General features: G+C 31.9%; 1 protein-coding gene across 1 annotated transcript in view; it reads left to right on the top strand.

Moving 5' to 3' along the window:
- Nucleotides 1-21,721, top strand: part of LOC117176823 (relaxin receptor 1) — a 58,523-nt gene that overhangs the window by 20,746 nt on the left and 16,056 nt on the right. Inside the window, exons 3-15 of the mRNA XM_033367146.1 lie at nucleotides 6,227-6,301; nucleotides 6,403-6,505; nucleotides 6,603-6,674; nucleotides 6,758-6,829; nucleotides 6,917-7,060; nucleotides 7,465-7,533; nucleotides 7,615-7,686; nucleotides 7,768-7,839; nucleotides 7,915-7,986; nucleotides 12,369-12,440; nucleotides 12,527-12,598; nucleotides 12,661-12,731; nucleotides 16,834-16,995. Coding sequence (XP_033223037.1) covers nucleotides 6,227-6,301; nucleotides 6,403-6,505; nucleotides 6,603-6,674; nucleotides 6,758-6,829; nucleotides 6,917-7,060; nucleotides 7,465-7,533; nucleotides 7,615-7,686; nucleotides 7,768-7,839; nucleotides 7,915-7,986; nucleotides 12,369-12,440; nucleotides 12,527-12,598; nucleotides 12,661-12,731; nucleotides 16,834-16,995 — 1,128 coding nt within the window. The remainder of the gene's footprint in view (nucleotides 1-6,226; nucleotides 6,302-6,402; nucleotides 6,506-6,602; nucleotides 6,675-6,757; nucleotides 6,830-6,916; nucleotides 7,061-7,464; nucleotides 7,534-7,614; nucleotides 7,687-7,767; nucleotides 7,840-7,914; nucleotides 7,987-12,368; nucleotides 12,441-12,526; nucleotides 12,599-12,660; nucleotides 12,732-16,833; nucleotides 16,996-21,721) is intronic.

Here is a 21,721-nt window from a genome sequence, read left to right as displayed (position 1 = left end):
AGTTATGTCACATATAAGAGGGGTCTTCCAAGGAGACTCTTTAAGTCCAATACTTTTCTGCATCTCCCTCTTGCCTCTATCTATTGCGTTTCGCGGCAAAAGCTCTGGATACCTATGTGGCCCGCCGAACAGAAAAGAATTTAAGGTCAAATACCTTTTGTACATAGATGACTTTAAACTCTTTGCTTCTTCAAAAGTGAACCTTGAAATCCTTGTGGTGGCAATGAATAGGTACTCTAAAGACTTTGGCATGAGATTTGGACTGGACAAGTATGCCGCGTCCATCTACATCAAGGAAGACTAGAAAATACATCAACGAGGAACGATCAGGATCTTCAACTCATAGATGGAAATATCATTCAACATCTTGGTAATGGAGAAACATATGCATATGTTGGAATAACACAAGTGGAAACTCAATATGTGCGTGTGTTAAAAACGGCCCTTGAAAAAAAGTATCAAGTATGTTTTAGCCGTTCCTATAGTGCTTTACACGTTCGGTGCAGTGAAATGGAACGTCGATGAGTTGATGCAACTTGACCGAAGTGTCTTCATTAAAGGACGGTTGTAGCTACAGCCTGCTCAGTTATAAAAAGCACAGATTCTCTAATGCGACTTGTACATCAACATGAAATCGTCAACGTTGCGGCGTTTCTCTGCAGTGCCGCAGATAGAGCAGCAGAGGAGCTTGGTCGCCCACTTGATTCCAGCGACACTACACATGGCCTAGAATCATTCATAGCTTTGGCGTTGAAAAGTAATGTACAGGAAGCGGAACATTCGCTTCTACCAAAGAAACATGCTGACAGGCCCATTCATGGTAAATTCTGTGGCATCATACCTAAAAAAAAGAGCTATCGATGGATCTGTTCAACATGTTTCTCAAATCTGCTGGATTAAGATCGGAGACGGAGGGATTTCTTTTTGCCTGTCAATACGGCGTTATAGAGACCTTATTTTACCGTGAGCGTACAATGAATGTATCTGTAGGCGATACCCACTGCCGAGCGTGCAAGTAAGAGCTAGAAACAATTGGACATCTTCTCAGTGGATGCTCAAAGTATGCAGGCTTCGGGCATATAAAGAGACACAGTGCGACTCTAAAAGTGTTATATTACCATTTTCAGCATTCCTATCGTGTTGATCTAATGCCCGTCTTGCTATATGCCCAGTGTCAACTGAAGTCCACTGTAGAGCATGATCAGTGTAAGATCTACTGGAATTTCTTGTTTTCCACCACTCAACGTACCAGTGCTACAAAGACTTATATTGGCTGCCTTGGAGGTATGAAAGCTTCATTTCTTAGCCAAGTCAACAATATCCCGGCTTGTCAGCATCAGGCTCCGACAATCGCAAGTCAGATGCAAAAGGCTGTTCTTCTGGTTCTTCTGGGATCACTGTATCTGGCCCGACAACCCTGTTCCTCCTAACATTGTAAAAAGGTTGGTAACTCAAAAAAAGTATCCAGAGATGAAACCTGCACCTCCAACTGTGTCGTCGGCCGCGTAAGGTAATCCGCGGCTAGAGACCGCCTCTAAGAAACAGTTTTTTTCGAATTATTTTGCTTAAATATCCCGTTCTTGCTTACCATCTAGCATAGAAGAAGCAGGAATGGATGACGTACACGTTCCAGTTGCATCGGGATTGGATGCTTTAAGGAAACATGAGCGTAGCTTCTGGAGTCTGCAACTTCTCTCATATAAATCGGCACTGTTAGGTCATAAAAGTTTCAACAATAGGTCGATCGATGTATCTCAAAGACGCAAACAAATACGCTAGATTTCTTCTTTGAAATTTCTAAACGCAAAAAAAATACTTCTAAATGGCCGATCTACTTTAAAATCTTACTAGACCTGGATATCAGTCAGAGCTACAATTCATACAATTTCATGATGACAGCTTTTTTACTTTTCAAGATATGACGAAAAGAAAAAAGTTACACACACGCACGGACATTTTTTAGAAATTGTATTTTCGAAGTTTGAGCGCGCCTAGGGCGCGCGGCTGTTGGTTCTGGCGCTTCGCGCTCGATAAAATATTTAACTCGCACTCCGCGCTCGGTTTTTGTATTACAAATTACACATTACACATCTTATTTTTCCTTATCCGAATAGGATCCTGCTGTGGTTGTTTAATCCTTTTCCCTTTTCTTAACCCCTTGGTTGGCAGAGAGAATTCGACAAAAAGTGCCCAAAATGGCAGGAATATTTGTTATCCTGAAAATTTGTACCCTGGGGTTTTTGGGATCGCTGAATCCGAATCTTAAATCTAAATTCAGAAATTTAAAATTGCGGATCCAATATGGTGAACGAAAGTACAAAAAAGGCTCAATTTGGATCAATATTGGCACTTACGAGATTTTTGGGTCGCTGAATCCGAATCTGATGTAAAAACTTGAAAATTTAAAATGGCGTATCCTACTAGTCCGTTTAGTAAATTCTACGAAGCCAGCAGTAGGTCCTACTTTGTATGGTTTAGTCTGTCTATTTTGAATTTTCCAATTTTTATGTACCAAGATTTATCTAAATCGAGCCGTTTTTTGTATTTTCGTCCGCCATTTAAAATGTTTAAGTTTTGACTTCAGATTCGGATTCAGCAACCCCAAAACCCGTAAGGACCGAGATTTATCCAACTTGAGCCTTTTTTGTATTTTCGTCCACTATATTGGATCCGCTATTTCAAATTTTCGAATTCTGACATCAAATTCGGATTAAGCGACCCCAAAAACCCGCAAGTACCGAGATTTATACTAATCGAGCAGGTTTGTGTATTTTCGTCCGCCATATTAGATCCACCATTTTGAATTTTTGAATTTTGACTTCAGATTCGGATTCAGCGACCCCAAAAACCTCTGAGCAAGGCTTAAATGCAAAGTCGGAGTAAGCTAAATAGAAAAAAAAAGAAGATTGACATGCGCAATTAAAAACCCTTATAAAATATAATCATAAAGTGAAGCTGAACATTTTTTTTTAATTTGACATTAAAGAAGGTTCTCAAAGCACGTACATCCTTGAATATTAGATTCTCATTGCGATAATCGCGCTTCGTGCTCAACAATTAGGTTATACAGGCGCTAATTTTTTAAATTGTGGGCTAATCCCGAAATTCGGATAGAATGGTTTTGAAATATATTTGCTATCTAGTGAAAACTTTGAATGAAATTTTTGGATCTATGAAAAAAATAATTTTTTCTATTTTTTGAAAATTTTCAAATTTTTGAAAAGTATATAACTTTTATAATTTTCATCAAAATTAAAAATTTTATTGTGATAATTTGCTAGCCTGTTACCCATCTATAACAAACTTGAACAAAAATTTCTATGATTAAAAAAAAAAATGTGAAAATTTTGAAAATGCTCTAATTTTTCAAAATTGTGAGCTAATCGAGAAATTCGGCTAGAATAGTTTTCAAATATATTTGGTATAAAACATACATACATACATACATACATACATACATGCATACATACATACATACATACATACATACATACATACATACATACATACATACATACATACATACATACATACATACATACATACATACATACACACATACATACATACAGACAGACAGACATAATATAGACACCAACAAAATTGTATGATTTTCGGATTTTATGCGAGCTGAAACTTAAAGATCCGTTAAAAACCAGAGATCGAAAATTTGGGCGATTGCATTACACTCTCATGAATGAGAGTGTAATTATATGATTAAAATGTAGGTCATTATTACAAAGCACCCTCAATGAAAAAGCAAAATCAGTATTTTTCTTAAGGTTTTGAGTTTCAACTTGAAGCACCTAATAAGGACGAGTTTGAGTACAATTTTCAAAAAATTATTTTTTTGTTATGGAAGCTACATAATATTCCTGTTCACAATTAGCTATATACTACAAATGAATCATTACTTTTTAATAATCACCCCCATATGTCTGTTTTATAATGTCCCAAAAAACCCCATAAAAGAAAAATGAGGTTTTGTGAGTTTATGGAACTAATTACGTTTCTTTTGCCGTTTTTAAACAGGAATGAATTATAATGCATGAAATAATACTTTCTAATGATAATTAGATGTTTATGTAAATTGTTTTAACAATGTATTATTGTTTTTAACAATCTTCTCTTGGAATAGAGTTAGAAAGTCACAGTTTTTGTTGAATTTTTCCAGTTATTTTTAACATTTCAGTTAGAGCGAGTCAATAATCAATTAAATATAATTTATTATTATTATTATTTATAATAATATTCTCTTAGAATAATGTCAGAATATCGTTGTTATTTGTTGACAATTTTAACCTTTTGCATGCTTTTCAATCAGAGTGACGTAATAATTCATTCACGTTAACAAATGCTATTTTTTTAAAATTGAGTGATATCCTTAATAATCGACTTCTTGAATAATGTTTGAAAGTTGAGGTTTTTTTCTCAAAGTTTCACACTTTTTTCACTTTTCAAATAGGACGAGGTAATAATTAATGCAATTTAGCAAACAATTGTTTAAAAGGAGTCACCGTGATTGCCTCATGTTCCAATACTGCAGCCTTAGTAGCCACGCTGGCGTGGGTTCGATTTCCTGAGCAGGAGGCGAAGTTGGAGTGTTTTCAGAAAGCTTCGCATCCTTCGCTTGGTATGCTACTCCACAGATACCTTACAGTTTATAATTAACCCTATAATACAATCGCTAATGACCCTGGCAGTTGATACAATTATAAACATTTAATTAAAAAAATAATTATTTAAGCAAATCATTATTGTTTATAAATATCTTCTCTTATATTCATGCTAGATAGTTGCGGCCTTTTTTGAAAGTCTTTGCTTTGGTCCACGTTTCACTTAGTGAGGTAATAATTAATGCAAGCTATCAAAACATAATTGCATAAACAATTCATTATTTTTTAACCCTTTTCTCTTAGATAATGAGTAGAAAGTTGCGGGTTTTTTTATTTTTCATTTTGCTTTGGCTTTTCAGTTGTAAAGAAAGGAAAATAAACATTAGAGAGAATAATTTGTTAAATAATCTCTTTTGTTTTTGTGGATATATTTTTCTGAAATAAAACAGATATTGCAAATATTCTTCAAATTTTATATATGGATCACATTAAATCTGTAAATGTATGTTGACTATAGGTGAATATAGTTATAAACAATAATAAATTGTTTGTGCAAAATTGTATTAATTATAACCTCAGTTGAAGTGTAAAGTTGACAAGAAGTGGGATTTTTATAAAAAAAAACCGCAACTTTCTAGCATTAATCAAATACAATATTCTTATAAATAACAACAAATGTTTTAAGTTATCATGTATGTTAAATTTAATTCATTATTGCCTAGCTGTAACTGAAAAGTCGACAATTATTTGCCAAATTTGTAAAAACCCGTGTAGTAGAATCAATCTGCATTTAAAAAACGGAAAAAATTGTAATTAGTTCCATATAAACTCGCAAAAGGCACTTACGGGGTTTTTGGGACCTTATAAAACTGACTTACATATAGGGTTGACAATTATAATGAAAAATTATTCATTTGTATTCTACGGCTAATTGCGAAAATAAACGTTGAGTTTCAACTTGATTCACATAAAATTGACGAATCTCAATAAAAATTTACAAAAGCTTTTTTTATAGGAAATACGTAATAAAGTTAATAGGACTTGTGGAACCTCTAAATATCATTTACAAATAAAAGCATTTATATTTTCAATTTGGGAGCGATATGCATGAAAATTCAACAACAAAATTTAGATCACCCTAATGTATATTAATAGGTTAAATAATCACCGTAGGATTCCACTGGGAGCAACTGTCATCTATGAAAATGACACTTGTCCCTAGTAGAATCGGAGTAAATCACGTCTATGGCCACGTCACACGACCTCGAGATGGGTGGCCACAGGGCACAACAAAATCACAACGACAGACAGGCGAAACCCTTTTATGTCTTGAGGACGCAGAGCGACCAAAGGACGACAGCCTTCTGCATGCATCTCGCAAGTGCCTTGGAATGTTTTTTGCACGCGGAACATTAAACACACACAAGAATTTATAAAGAGTGTAATTTTAAATTTCAAAAATTTAGGGTGCCCCAAAATGAAATTTTCATAATGATCCATACCTAAAATATACTGTTGCTAATTAAAAAATTTGAATTACTTTCCACAAATTTCAAAATTGTATTTTTTAACCCTAGATTTTTAATAGGATGCAAATTTTTTGTGTGTAGTCGATTCACATGGAAATTGGGACTATTTCTTGAAACTTCGGAAACCACAGAAGTTTCTACCTACTTGTGGCAATGGTAATATTTTTGAAAATACTCTCTACTTACTCAGGTCCATTTTCTTGAAACTGCAATTTTATTATCCTCGGATTGAAATGAATACTGTATCTTTTTTGCAGAATCTTTGGAATTTCTTCCACGATGCGTGTACGTGGAATGTCACGTAACGTGTACTGAGTACAGAGAAATACCTCAAATGTTCAGTGTCAACGTTACCAAGATGTAGGTCTCCTCTTTTTAATTAATAGCACTTGTTCATAAAGGTTCAAAATTTTTAGTATGTAAAAGAAAATTCAAATAAAATTTACACTTTTTCCAGAACTATGACTAACAATTATGTGACAAATTTGCCTGCAAATGTCCTTTCAAAATATTCTCAATTGCGATTATTGTAAGTTGATTATTCTGAGATAATTATTATATTAATTTTTTGTGAATATTGTGCTGAATAAAGGTATGTTTTGATAATTTTAGATATCTCAAGAATAATTCCATTGCAAAATTGGAAAAGGGTGCTTTTAAATTCCAAACTAAATTAGAAGACCTGTAAGTTGTAATCCTCATTTTCAAAAACTCTTTATTGAAATCTTTTTTTCTATTTCACGATTTTCATTTGAAATATGTTATATGCAGAATTTTGTCCAAAAATTATATACAAGAGATCAGACAGGGGCACTTTATTGGTTTGAATTCTCTGACAAGATTAATTATTGATGAAAATAAAATCTGGGTTTCCGATTTGTCAGATTTTGAAAACAGCACTTCACTCGAATGGATGTAAGTAAGAGTAAATCATAATATTACTAAGCCTGTTGTTTGATTCAAATATACTTTCTAAGAGCAAAATCAACTTTTCATTATTTATTATAATTTACTAATCTAATTATTATTACTTTGATAAAATGAAAAATAATTTTATTTAAATGAACACTTTTCTTGAAAGTGAATCCCAAGGCAAATCACGAGAAACACAAAACGAAAGTGAATTAATTCTAAAATTGTCCGGTCGTGAGAAAACGACTTGAAATCTTAATGTAATCAGTTAAAGTGAAGTGATTACTAAAGTTCGACTTCGAGTCCAGTCGCATTTTTTAATTTTAAATTTTGACATAAGTTTGTATACTATTTTTTTTTAAATGAAGATAGGTCGTAGGAAATTGATAATTTATCAATATTTTCAGAAACTTGAATAAGAATTTTCTGACGTGTCAAAATTTAACACTTCCATTCCTACCAGCACTAGAAGAGTTGTAAGTATCAAACAATGACCAGCAACTAATTTTTAGTTACTTATTTCTTATTTAAAAAAATGAAAATTTTCGGTGTTTCAGATTTTTGGATGATAATCGTTTGGGGTATATAACAGAAAATTTATTTTCTGGATTACCAAAGCTGAATACGCTGTGAGTTTAATTATAGTTTTCAATCACTTTAATAGTCTAAAAAAATTACATTTTTTTGTTAAAAAGGTTTTCTGTTTTCAGAAGTCTAGAAGCAAATCATATACAAACTATTGCTGACAATTCTTTTCAGAATTTAAGGTCACTTACAGAACTGTAAGTAAATTTTTACGTTCCAAGAACCTAAATAAGCAGTATATTTTAGAAATAATTATGATGCCTTTTTTATAGCAATTTAGCTTACAACGAAATTGTAACTGTATACCCACACATTTTTCAACCGTTACGAAAGCTTCAAAAACTGTAAGTTGAAAAGTCTTTTTTAATTTTAATTAACTTTTTCATAATGAAATTTATCTTTTTTTTTCAAATGAATCAAATTTATTTTAGTTTAATAACGATTGAATAGTAGAAATTTTGTGAAAATACGGAAATAACGGTATTAAGGACATTCGTGCTAAAATTTTGTTTCTTAATGTTTGCTCATCATGTGGATAATTACACTATCTCGAAAACGTGCTTGCAATTTTCTACCATTCACCGATGAAATATCACGTACTACCGCAATTGTTTCTCGGTTTACTTGCACCTCTATTCGCGGTATTTGGTATGCTTTAAATCAGATTCTTTTTTGCATTATCATCCTAATGAGAAGGTATTGGTTTTATGTAAAATTTCAATTTGTCGGCTTTCATTAAAACTGCACGTTTTGAGACCCACTGAGTCAGAAAAAATTATTTTTACGAAGGTGTTTGTCTATCTGTAGTCTGTATTTTGTAGACACGATAACTTTCGAAAAATTCATCAGATTGGATTCGGCTTTGGTACACTTTTTCAAGGCCTAAAAAGAAAGAATAGGTTCGTAAGCTAGCTATTTTGGATCAAAATTCAAAAAGTGAGCGCATTTTCAAAATTGTTTAAACCACATTTTTTCAAGATTTAAAAATTGGATGTACGGTTATTCATAGTACTTAGCAATTCAAACAATTTATCCTTATGACTTTTTTCTATAAAAAGAAAATTATTAGAGTCAAAGTATATTCAAAATAAAAAAGAAACTAAGATGAAAATTTGAAGCCAAACAACGCATGATATGAGAAAAAGTCAAGAAAATAAAACCGTTGATTTTTGAAAGCTCTACAAGATTATCATAACAACTTTTTTAATTTAGCCGAAAAGTTGAAAATTCGAAATTCGATCGCACAATAAAAAATGAAAAATCCAAAAATTCCATTTTTTGGTCAAACTATGCAAGATACGAAAAAAATGAATTAGCTAAAATTGCGCACCCTGGAAAGACCTACAAATTTGTAATGAAACACTTTTCGATAGGACGCGTAGTTTTTGTTTTTAGTCGTAAAAAACAACAATAAAAATAAAAAACAAAAAATTTTTGGACTAAGGACACAAGCTACGAAAAAAAATGAGACAAAAATTTTTATCCAAAAAAGAGCTATGATTTTTTATAGGATACGCAGTTTTTGCTTTAATCGTAAAAAATTAGGATTAAAAAAAATTATAAAAACAAGGAAATAGCAATCAGTATGATTCAATTTTTATGCATATTATGAATTGTAATGATATAAATTGATTGAAATGAAATATGTTTCAGCGCAGCTTAGAATACAATTTAAAGCAAAATACGAAACAAATATTAAAATAATCATGATAAATACAATTTGTGCTTTATTTTGCAATATTTGAATAAGCAGTCACAGGCAGAGTTACATAAAAAATGTATTATATTTGACATAAAAGTGTTGTGTATAATGTAGAAAAGTTGACATTTTGGACAAAATCTAGTAGGAAGCACGAGACATGCGATGAGAATGTGTTCGTTAAAGCCGAAACAGTTTTAACAAAAGAGAGTTCACAATCACAAAATTACAATTGTCGGTCCGTTGACCCTTCATTTTAAAATATCTGTGCACGAATGCGGGACAAATGCGAAGACCGAGCGCGGAGTGCGATAGCCATCAATCGCGTGCCGTAGGTACGCTCAAACTCTCGAGTTAAGTTTTTTTAAACAATAGGGAATTCACAATCAGAAAATTACACTGATAGATGTTTTGAGTCTTAATTTTAAAAGGCTTGCGCAAGAATGTGTGAAAATATAAGAAACGAGCGCGTAGCTCGGGGTATATACATAATCGAGCGCGAGAACCAATGAGTCGCGCGCCCTAGGCGCACTCAAACTTGCAAGCGAATTTTATTGGTGATTTATTATTGAATTAATTACGTAAGGTTTTTAAGGGTTGAGGGGATACGAAAAATCAACAAATTCCTACTTGGGGGGAGGGGGTCAAAATCATTTCTCACGTAAGTTTTCACTTTATAATTAAATAATTTATTGAAATGCCAATTGAAACCTGCTAGTCTGTTAAAATCTGTTGTTACTATTACTTTTTTTATTATAGATGTAAAACATTCTTAAATTCTAGTGCACATCTTTCATGAAATCCCGTGGAATCCCTGGAAATAATTGAGATACCGTGAATGCTTTTGAAAACTTTGTAAATCCCTTAAAATAAATTAAATGATGTCAATATTCTCTATAGTCCGTTGAATTCCATGGATTGTTATTATTTCTGAATTATGGATTATTATTATTATCTAAAATACGCAAAGATAAACTAATTCATTTTAAACAATCGATCTCCCTGGAAATCCATTGAAATTCTTTAAAAACTCTGCAGATCTCATAAAATTCTGTGAGATTCCATAGAAGCTTTTGAAATCCCTGAAATCACTTGAAACCTTAAAAATCCCATGAAATCTCTTAAAATCGGTTAAGATCCTTGAAATTACGTGAAATGCTTTAAAATATTAAGAGATTCATTAAAACCTTTGAAATCCCTTTAAAATACATTGAAATCTTACTAACTACTCTAAAATCCGTGGATATACTTTGAAATATTTTTAAATCTCCTAAAATCCATTTAAATTTCGTAAAATGATTAAACAAATCTCTTGAAATTCTATAAGATTTAGTAAATCCCATAAAGTTGTTTGAATTGTGTGAATATTCCGTGTAACCCTATGAATTCCATAGATATTGTATCCTTAAAATCCTTTGGAAATTTGTAAAAACTCATGAAATTCTTGGAGATTGCATAAGATCATTTAAAATTCCTGAGACCGCTTGAAATCTTTAAAATCCCCCAAAAAATCCATAATAATTTCTTAAAAACGGTTAAAACCTTCGAAATTCCGTGGGATAATTGAAAATATAACGAGATCATCTAATATCCGTGGATAAACTTTAGAATGTTTTAAAATCTCTTAAAATAATTTTAAATACCCTGATATCAACCAAACCCGTTTAAATCTTTTGAAATCCCTTAAAGTTCTTCAAAATATTTGCAAATCTTTTGGAATCATATGAACAACATTGAAAAAACCTTTAAATCTTCTTTGAAATACCTTTAAATATTTGAAATCCCATTAAAATACCGTCATATCATGAAGATTCGTGAAAATACATGAGTGTCTCTTAAAATCATTTTAAATACCGTGAATTCTTTTTAAAATTTGGTAAAGTCCTTCAAATTATTAGAATGGTGTGAACAGTCTTGAAATCCTATGAACTCCAAGGGTACCGTACACAATTCCTTAAAATCCCTTTAAAACGATTGAGCTGCCTGAAAACCTTTTGTAACTCTTAAAATCTCATAAAAATTACGTCAAATCTAGTAAAATTGGTTAAAGTCTTAGAAATTTCTTGAAATATTAAGATATCTCGTGGAATCTTTGAAACCCCTCTAAAATTAATTAAAATTTTTAAAACCTTTAAATATTACTTTGAATCACTTTAAAATTCATTGAAATCTTCAAAAACCATGAGAACCCTTCCGAATCTTTTGAAATCCCTTAAAATAATTTATAATATTCAGAAATCCTTTAAAATTTCGTTAAATCTTTTGATATCTTACAAAAAATCATCAAATTTCTGTTAAATCTCTGTAAATCCGTTAAAATTCCTAAAAATCCTTTGGAATTGTAGAAAAAGCCCTCTATATCTTGGAAACACGCTTAAAATTCTCTAAAATCCTTTAAAATTCGTGAAAATGGTTCAATGTCTACTGGAATACTTTGAAATCCCGTGACTTCTTTTAAAACATTTCAAAATCTTTTATAATCCTTTCAAATAAGTAATTTTTGTTGATCATTTTCAAAGTCGAAATGTTTTCGAAGCCTATTCAGATCATAAATCTGTAACCTTTTCAAATATCTTTTGAAATTCCTTGTAATCATTTGAAATCTTGTTTATAGCGGAAATCACTTATATATCTTCAATATATTGAGTACAAATATAGAATCTTACTAAGAAGGGTGGGAGGGGGGTCATGAATTTTGAAAATCACCCTTACGTAATTAATGGACTATTCCAAGAGGTACACCTAAATTTGTATTCCTTAAACGATAATTCAATTTTGAAACTTGCCAATGCAAAGCAAAGCATATAGATTTTGAATTTTTTAAAATTGTTTACTTTTGAAGGTATTCAATTTAAAACTACTCAATTTCGAATTTTAGATATTGAAAATTTCAATTTTTTAGTCTCTTAATCAACAAATACTAATCGTCATTTTTTCAAACGGATTAACAATAAAAAAATGTTTAATTAATAAATCACTTGTAAACCAATTTGTTTTTATAACTGACAACAGATTTTATTATTTCAGATCAATAGGATTTAACCCTATCGAAAATTTGCCACTAACTCTCTTCGATCCACTTAGAAATTTACGATCACTGTAAGTATAAAATTAAATAAAATTAAATCGTAAATACGAATTGTCATTAAAAAATAAATAAATACAAAATTATTGAATATCTACAGAGGTGTGGAAGATATTAACATGGTTAATGTTGAGAAAAACGTCTTCGATTTGTTTCCAAATTTAGATTTCATGTAAGTAAAAAGTATTTAAAAATAATTCAATGCAATCTTTTTACATATAATGGTTTTTACAGATATTTCAAAAAATTTCACTACTGTCCTATGTACGCTCCGAAGGTTAAAAAATGTCGTCCAGTAAGTGATGGTGAGTCTCAATCTGTTTACATTTATTTTAGCCTTTTCAATAAATTGATAAAATACAGCTTTTATGTTTTTCAAAAATTTTGATTATTGAATAGTTTTTGTTCGAAGGGTCGAGCGCTCAAATTTTGAATGTTCAAAATAAAAAAAAAATTGCAAACGAATATACAATAATTAGACAAAAATGTCAAAAGTGGTTACCTCCTTATTTCTCTGAGTATTTTATGTTATGAGTTATTTGTTATTAATAAAAAACGTGAAATCGAAACATGTTCACAACGCGTTTGCTTAGATTGTTACATTCGATTAAGAGATAGGTAAAACGCTTATAGGACTTTCTCTTAGAGCATAAAATAAGTTTTAAACAAGCCCTCAGCGAATATTATATGCCAAACCCAAAAGGTTTACGAGATCTGAATTTGTTAACTAACATTATACGTTTTTCAGTGAAGACAAGGTTGTAATGCGTTTTTATTGTTGCAAAAAATCAGGATCAGGTTTAGCTATTAGATTCTTAAATTCGATAGTTCAAAATATTAAAAACCATTCTTTATGGATTTCAAAATCTATAAATGACAGAGGGATGGGGAAGGACTTTTTTTAAATATTCATATTTTGTGAGAAAAATTTGTTGAGTTTAATTTCTCTGACATATATAACAGAGACGGTACATCTTTAGGAAAAAGTATGTTTAAGATGTGAACAAAATTTTTCATATTGTTTATAACAAATTGTTCTAACCACATTTTTTGCCATGCTTACAGCTGTCAGCCTAGATCTATGAACTTTTTGATAAAATCTGTTTAAATAATATTAGTTTGTAACGAATATATTGCACATAAGATTTTAGAAAAATAATTATTAAAATTCACCTTCTTCAATGGTCATATACAATTATTTTTCAGATCTTTCGGGCGTAGGATATTCGCTCAGGACTCATTTCAAAGCTTATTTTATACTACAAAAACAACGTTCTATACACTTCTTACCTATCTCTTAATTGAAAGTACCAATCCAAGCAAACCCGTTCAGAAAATGTCGCGATTTTATGTTTGTTCTTAACAACAAACAATTGATTAAGAAATCCGCTTCGAAATTTGTAGGACTTCAAAAGGGCATCCATCAAAACATTTTAAGATTATGATGTCCGTTTGTTTATTTTGTTCGAGCAAATGGTCTTTTTTAAAATAACTAATAAGTTTTTTTGGCTAATTTGACAGTATTATTTTCAATTGAAGCCTCGTTAAGATTTAATGTCTATAATTAAAAATAATGCAATTTTGACTGCTCTTTTTTTTTTAAGTTTAAATTTGAAGATTCAAAACTGAATTTTATTCAAATTGATAAATTTGCAATTGCAATTTCTTTAACTGTAAATAGTGAAAATGACAGCGTTAATTTATTTTTTGAAATTCTTATAATTTATTATATATATGTAACATATGCTTTCGCATATAAAGAACGGTACTATGCAAGAACGTTAACTTACTGGAATCGTAACAAGTTCCAATTTTTACTATGTAAATGCAACTGTAATAAGTTCCTTTTTACATTCTCATCATTTATGATTGAGAAAGTATTAGAATTGTCGGAAATTTGACATCACACTTTTTCAACGGATCTCCACGTTTTAAGACCACCTGAATCCGAAAATCAGGTTTTCACGATGGAGTCTGTCTGTCTGTCCGTAAACATGAAAACTCTCGAAAAAATGAAGGAATCAAATTCATCTTTGGCACACTTTTTTAGGTCCTAAAAGAAAGGACGATTTCGTGAACTAGCCATTTTTGATAAAAATTCAAAAAGTAAGCGCATTTTTAAAATGTTTGAGATCACTTTTTTTGAATTTGAAAATTCTAGGTACGGATATTTATAGTATTAAAAAGAAAAAACAATTTATCCTTATGACTTTTTTCGATAAAAAGAAAATTCTCAGAGTTATAGCGCTTTCAAAAATTTTTTAATTAAACGAAAATCAAAATTAGAAGCCGAAAATCGTACGATATGAAAAAAAGTCGAGAGAAGAAAAGCATTTATTTTTGAAAGCCCTACAAGATTATCTTAACCAATTTTTGGATTTTCTTCAAAAATCGAAAATTCAAATTTTGATTGCACAAAAAATAATGGAAAATAAAAAATTCCATTTTGTGGACAAACTATGTAGGATAAGAAAAAAGATGAATAAACAAAAATGGTTATACCAAAAAAGATCTACAATTTCGTTAAGAATCACTTTTTGATAGGATGTGTACTTTTTATTTTATTCTTGAAAAATAACGCGGAAAAAATAAAATAAAAAAAAATGTGTGGAAAAACGACGAAAGTTACGAGAAAAAAATCCAACAAAACCTGTTTACAAATATCTGTCGGAAATCGAGCGCGCCGCGCGAGAGTCACGATGAGTATGTGTACCTCAAAGCCTACAGAGCTTTGAGAAACTGAATCTTAGACTATACTTAATTAAGTAGACAATTCAGAATATGAAGACGCATATAAATACTGCCATATAAAAGAGATCTTTTTGATTATGTTTTTTTCAAGCATTCCAAATGCAAAGAATAAATATCCGAGCGCGAAGCGCGAGACGCAATCGTCGCGCGCCCTCGGCGCGCTCAAACTTGCGAGCAAATTATTCAAATTATAGTAAAGTCAGATCAAAATAATTTGGATGTTGATCTAAATTCTAACATGATTAAAATTTGATATTTTAATTTAAACTAAATAAATTTAATTTAATTAAAACAAGTTCAAGTGGAAAAAGAATTTTATAAGATGTCAAACTTACGTATATTAATAATTATTATTAGCATTCGTCATTTTGACATCTTATAAAATTCTGTTAATGACCTATTTCCTCACTGAATGCGACATTTCATTCCCGAAGTACTTCTGAATGCTGAACAAGTATCTTGCTTCCGTTTGTTGCTATCAGATTTAGTTTAATAGGTATTTGCAATTAAAGTTCTGAATAAAAAATGGTTTAACCATTTTTTAAGGGGAAAAATGGTTTTCCGCCCTCACCGCAGATCACGTTCATGTTATTTTTAACACAGTTTACGAATATTATCTTAATTTACCGATATCTATAACGGTTTCTGAGATATTCTAATAAAACTGAAAAATTGCGAAAAATGTCTTCAAGTTTTAATTAAATGTAAGACAGGATACACTTACTTTTTTGAAATGCGCTATAGGTTGATTTTTGGGTTTTTCATGAAGAACAACTATTTGGAAAAAATTTTATTCGGATCATCCGTTTCTGAGATATCTTGAAAAATGAGCGCCCTTATTTTCAATTTTCGAAAACTTGTGCTAACTGCTGTACTGGGTATCAGTTATTCATTTATCCATATTAAAACGTTTGACGTTTGCTTGGGCGAATATTTTTTTGATTGGATTGCCACGGATCGTCTTATGTTTTAGAACTGTTCGAAATTCATAAACAAGTAACAATGTGATTTATTACCTGATGCTTTAGAACTGCATGACATTCAGAAACAAATTACACTGTAAGTGATCGTGTTATGTCTTAGAACTATATGCAATTCGTAAAAAAGTAAAAATGAAATTAATCGTTTTAGAACTGCATGAAATTAAAAAAAAATCATAATGTGGCTGATCGTCTTATGTGCCACAATTGAACATCTGATGCCAAGAACAGTATTAAGTAGATGTTTTCGGAAATTAAAAAGAAGTTAGCATATTTTTAAAGTCATCTCAGAAAAGGTAATCTGAATCAAAATTTTTTCCAAATAATAATTCCTAATGAAAAAATAAGCAAATCAACTCATAATTTATGTCAAGTAAGTAAATATATTCTGAATTACAGTGCATTGAATTTTAAGTAACTTTTTCGCACTTTTTAAAGTTTTCTAAGAATATCTCAGAAACTGTTATACATATCGCTAAAGATAAACAAGTTTTACTGAAAATTTAATTGCAAATATCTATTAAAGAATATCTGATAGCAGCAAATGGAAGTCAGATTAGTGCTCAGCATTGAAAAGTATTTCGGAAATGATGAGTCGCATTTAGCGAGAAACATAGAATCTTCAATTTGGACAAACTGAAAGAACTAATTTGAAAATTATGATGATTAATTGCAGGAGTTTCATCTCTCTCACATTTGCTGGGCAAACCAATATTAAGAGCAGCAGTTTGGGGAATATCCTGTGTAACTTGTTTAGGAAATGCCCTCGTCCTTTGGGGAAGATTTACTGCTAACGATGAAAATCGAGTGCTGAGCATTGTGATAAGAAACCTGGCAGGTATATATCTTTGTTTTTAATTTAACAAATAATTTTTTTACATATCTAGAACTTTTCAACAGAAACCTTTTAAAATAACGATAACCGCAAATTAAAAGAAACATATGAAAGGATAAACCAGCGTGTCTAGCGTTTCTTCAAATCAAAATTCGAAAAACTTTTTCAGTTTTTCCAGGATAACAAAAATTAATTTTTTGTCAGACCCCCCTTGAAAACGCGCCATTGCATGCACGTGAAGCAGGCGTAATGTGGTCGCTTCCAGCCCAGTGACGTTCGCACATACACTCTACGCCGCCGGGCCGACAGAATGCTTTACGTCCGATACAGAAAATTTTACGCCCGCTTCATAAAGCTTTTCGCCCGATAGAGAAAATTACATTTATCTTTTTAAAAATTTAATCGCTGGACCATACACTCCCATTTCTGCCAAGTACGCTATTTCTTCCTTCCACTTATAATTTTAAATTGTCAAGAACACCAAACATCCCTTATCTGCTTCACATGCTTGTTTTCAAGGGGGGTAGGAAAAAAAGTATCATGTGTATCAAGGGCGTCAGGCTATTTTGCTTCGTGTGACTGACGACCTTTTTTATTTTTATTACACCATTAAGCCATTTCCCTTTCGGGGTAGGCATGACTCACTCGGTGGGGCAAAGGAGTAATGTGTGGACCCAGGTTGCTGATCAATCTCTCTAGCAATCAACCCAAGTGAAGATCCTCACAAAGTCTTTATGTAAGGTTCCCCACTTGGGTCCATTAGTGGCCAAGGTCTTTTTTTCAGGCGTCAATCACTCTACTGACACTCTTTTTATTAACTATTTGCCGCCATACTTTCCTGTCCTGGCATACTTCTCTAGCTTCTTTTATGTCCATGCATTTTTTCATGCAGGCTTTCGTGTTTCTGTGACTTCTTATGTCTCTTCTAACTAGGGTTTCATTCACACATTCTAACCACTCTTTCCGCGGTACACCTCTTGGCACACTGCCATTTACTTTACCTTGATACACTTGTTTCGTTAGTCGTTCATTTGGCAAATTTTCTCAACATGCCCGAACCATCTTAACCGATTTCTTTCCCATGTGTCTACTAGCGTCTCTTCTGCACCACATTTTTTTATAATTATTTCGTTACTTACTTTGTCCATCAGAGTTTTCCCGCATATTATGCGCATGAATCTCACTTCAATTGCGTTAATTTTACTCTTATCTTTTTCTTCATAAGTCCATGTCTCGCTACCGCATAGTACAGTCGGTACAAATATAGCATTATGTATTGCCATTTTAGCTTTATTTGAAATATTTTTACTTCTTATAACTGGACCTGCTCTACCAATAACCTTCTTACCTTCGTTTATGCGTCTATCCAATTCCTCATCTATCTTCCCGTCCCTAGTAAATAAGCTACCAAGGTATACGAACTTATCAACTTGTTCAATTCTCTCATCATTTAATAAAATATTGCATAGTGTTTTCTCATTCTTTCCTTCGAACACCATAGTTTTTGTTTTATTTGCGTTAATTTTGAGGCCCATGCTCTTCATGCTTGCATCTATTTTATTCAATATTCTTTGTAAGTCTTCGATTGACTCTGTCATAACAACCTTATCATCTGCGAACGCTAACCCACGTACCCTTACTGTTTCGAGATCCACACCTTCTTGGTCGAAAAGAGCCATTCGTAGACATTTGTCCATAAATAATATAAATAACCATGAAGACATAGCGCATCCTTGTCTAACTCCTTGAATAATATCGAAACAGTCACTCACTTTCCCATTCACCTTTACACTCGCTTTTCTACCCGTATATATTGTTTTTATAGCTTGTAGGAGCCTTCCATTGACTCCATACTCTTTCAGGACTTCCCAAAGTTTACTTCTATCTACCTTGTCAAAAGCTTTTTCTAGGTCAATAAATGCACAGAAAACTTTTTTTCCTACTCTCAAACTTTTTTCTGTTATTTGCCTTAAGCTAAATATTGGATCTGTACATGACCTTCCTGGCAGAAACCAACTTTGGACTTCCCAAATCTTTGCTTCTGTTATTTTCATTACCCTACGAATAAGTATTTTTGAGTATATTTTACTTACGGTACTTAATAAGCTAATCCCTCAGTAATTATTGCAGTCGCTTTTATTTCCCTTTTGTTTGTATATTGGTACGATAATCGCTTTTTTCCAATCGTCTGGGACGTCTCCCATCTCGAAACATAAATTTATCCATTCTCACAGTCTATGTGGTATGCACTCGCCACCGTGTTTAAGCATTTCAGCGTTAATTACCCTCTCGACATACACAATATACTATTTCTAGGTACTTTTTCTTTTACAGCTACAAAAAATTCAAGAAACAATGTAGAAATTGTAGATATAAGAGTTTGTAACAATTTTAACACAATCTTTTATAAACCGAATAAAATAATTTAAGATACAATTTTTTTTAGTTTATTATCCTTGACAGTTATTAAATATACCTTGTATAGTAATTCCCTAAATTTTCCAAGATTTTTTTTTAATTGCTGATTGTCACTGATCAATAAAGTTTCCTGATTTTCCTTTGATTTCCAGATTTTCTCTGGCCTACGGCCACTCTGCACAAAATATAATGCTCGAAAACTCAAATAAATTTCAACAAATTCTAATTAATAAAACCTCATTATAAGCGGAATTGAATTTACTTTCAATATAATAATAGTAAAAAAATATTAGACTTCAAACAATGCCTTCAAATTATTGTTAAAGTTGAAAAAATCGGGAATAAATGAAAAACTTTGAAATATTTTTAATTTTAGCTTTGTGATTTTCACCGTGGTAAAATGAAAAATTTATTGTTGAAAAGGTGTCTTTTTCTACCTTTAAACAAAATAAAAAACTATAAATCGAATGAAAAATGGCGGAGTTAAGAATTATTATATACACGAACCTACCCAAAAACGGTTCAGAAGTCTTTTTTCGTTCAGCAGAGAACAAGTTAAACACCTTTTTTTCTTTAGGGGAATACAAATTCCTGGGCCATGAGCAAAATTCAAGGATATTCTAGATTTTTCCAGGTAAACAAAATTCAAGGACTTTTCTAGGTTTTCAAGGATTTCCAGAACGCTAGAAACCCGGGATAAACCCTGACAGCAAATGGACATCCCTAGCATGTTTGCAGGATATATTTTGGCGCGTTCATGGGATATCTTGTTACATCTTATAGATCATCTACTCTCGGTAAATCGAGATTTTAACACTAGTAATATTGGATGAGATTATAGACTCCCAACGACAGAGAGTTGATGTCTTTATTGCTTGGCTACGTCGTTGCAAGAAAAGTAGTACAAGATGACAGTAAAATCGAGTCTTTTAGACACATACAAGAAGGTTCTACCATGTTCTGGGTATAAGGCAAAATAACCACCTAGTCACCAAGTTCCTCAATTGGAAGATATGAATAACTACTGAACGAGTGTTTGGGAAAAACAAACAGAAGCAATATTGATGCTGCGTGGTTCCGACTAGAGAAAACAAGAGCAAACAATAACCCTGAAATGGAGCTGACTAACATCACAGATTCAGATATTTCAGCACTTTTTAAGAGAGCAAATAACTGGTCACTGTTGCAATGATTCAAGCTCGTACGCATCAAAGGGACTTGCACATGGCATCCATTGAGTACAAGCAAGCGTTTCCTTCCGTGACGCATGACTATTTTTCTGAAATCTTAAAACTTTACAAATCTGCCCACACATCATTGACTTTCTAAGACATGCGATGAGGCTTTGGTGTACAAGAATCAAGTATTTTAATCATGGACAACCAAGGATAACTTGATCAATACGCATTACGACGGGTATTTGGCAAGGAGACTCCTAAAGTATACCATGTTTCTGTTAAGCGTTGAACCAATTGAGCCAAACATTAAATATAATGTATCAAGGGTTCAAAATACATGATCATGAGGATGGTCATCAACTGAACCATTTTCTACACATGGATGACCTGAAGCTATATCTTAGTTTAAACCACAAACTTCAGTAAGTGATTAGTTTCACAAAGCAGTTTTCCAATTATATCCACATGGAGTTCGGAGTAGATAAAAGTAGAACAGTGCATTTAATTAGAAGAGAATTATGGTTCGCAGAGCTAGAGAACGAACACGAGAATGACATTGAGGCAATAGCTGAGGGCGAGTAATACAAGAATCTGAATTTCAGCGAAAAAGGACGGTTGCCTTTCAGATTTAACCAAAAAGATCATTCGCCAGTTGAAAGTCAACAGATGATTAAAACATGGCTTTCAATAACGCGATTGGTTGAAAGTCAACTGCTTTATGTACGTAAAATATACTTTATAGGTTAACTTAAGACAGAAAGATTGTTGACTTTCCGTCAACGCGTGCATGTGAAATGAAACTTATAGGTTAATTTAAGTCAGCTGATTGTTGAATTTCATAATATTTATGCACTATCGTTTACTTATTAGGAACATGAAATTAATATACAATTAACAATTGAATAATTTTAGGAAATAAATATTTTTGTTAAATGTGAGTATCGAATAAATTATTCATTTATGCCTAATAAATCAAGTTGTTTTATCCTCCAAGTCAATGAGGTTAGTAGAAGGAAAAAAGAACCTAATAAAACTAATCCATTTCAAGCTATCAAGTACAGAACGTAAATCTTTAATCCTTTTTATATCTTTTTTATCACATAGGTTCGATTATACTATTCATAATCAAAATC

Source organism: Belonocnema kinseyi, chromosome 7 (genome assembly GCF_010883055.1).
Source record: "Belonocnema kinseyi isolate 2016_QV_RU_SX_M_011 chromosome 7, B_treatae_v1, whole genome shotgun sequence".
NCBI classification, from domain to species: domain Eukaryota; kingdom Metazoa; phylum Arthropoda; class Insecta; order Hymenoptera; family Cynipidae; genus Belonocnema; species Belonocnema kinseyi.
The sequence above is the reverse complement of the archived record's forward strand: the minus strand, read 5'-3'. Positions and strand labels throughout refer to the sequence as shown.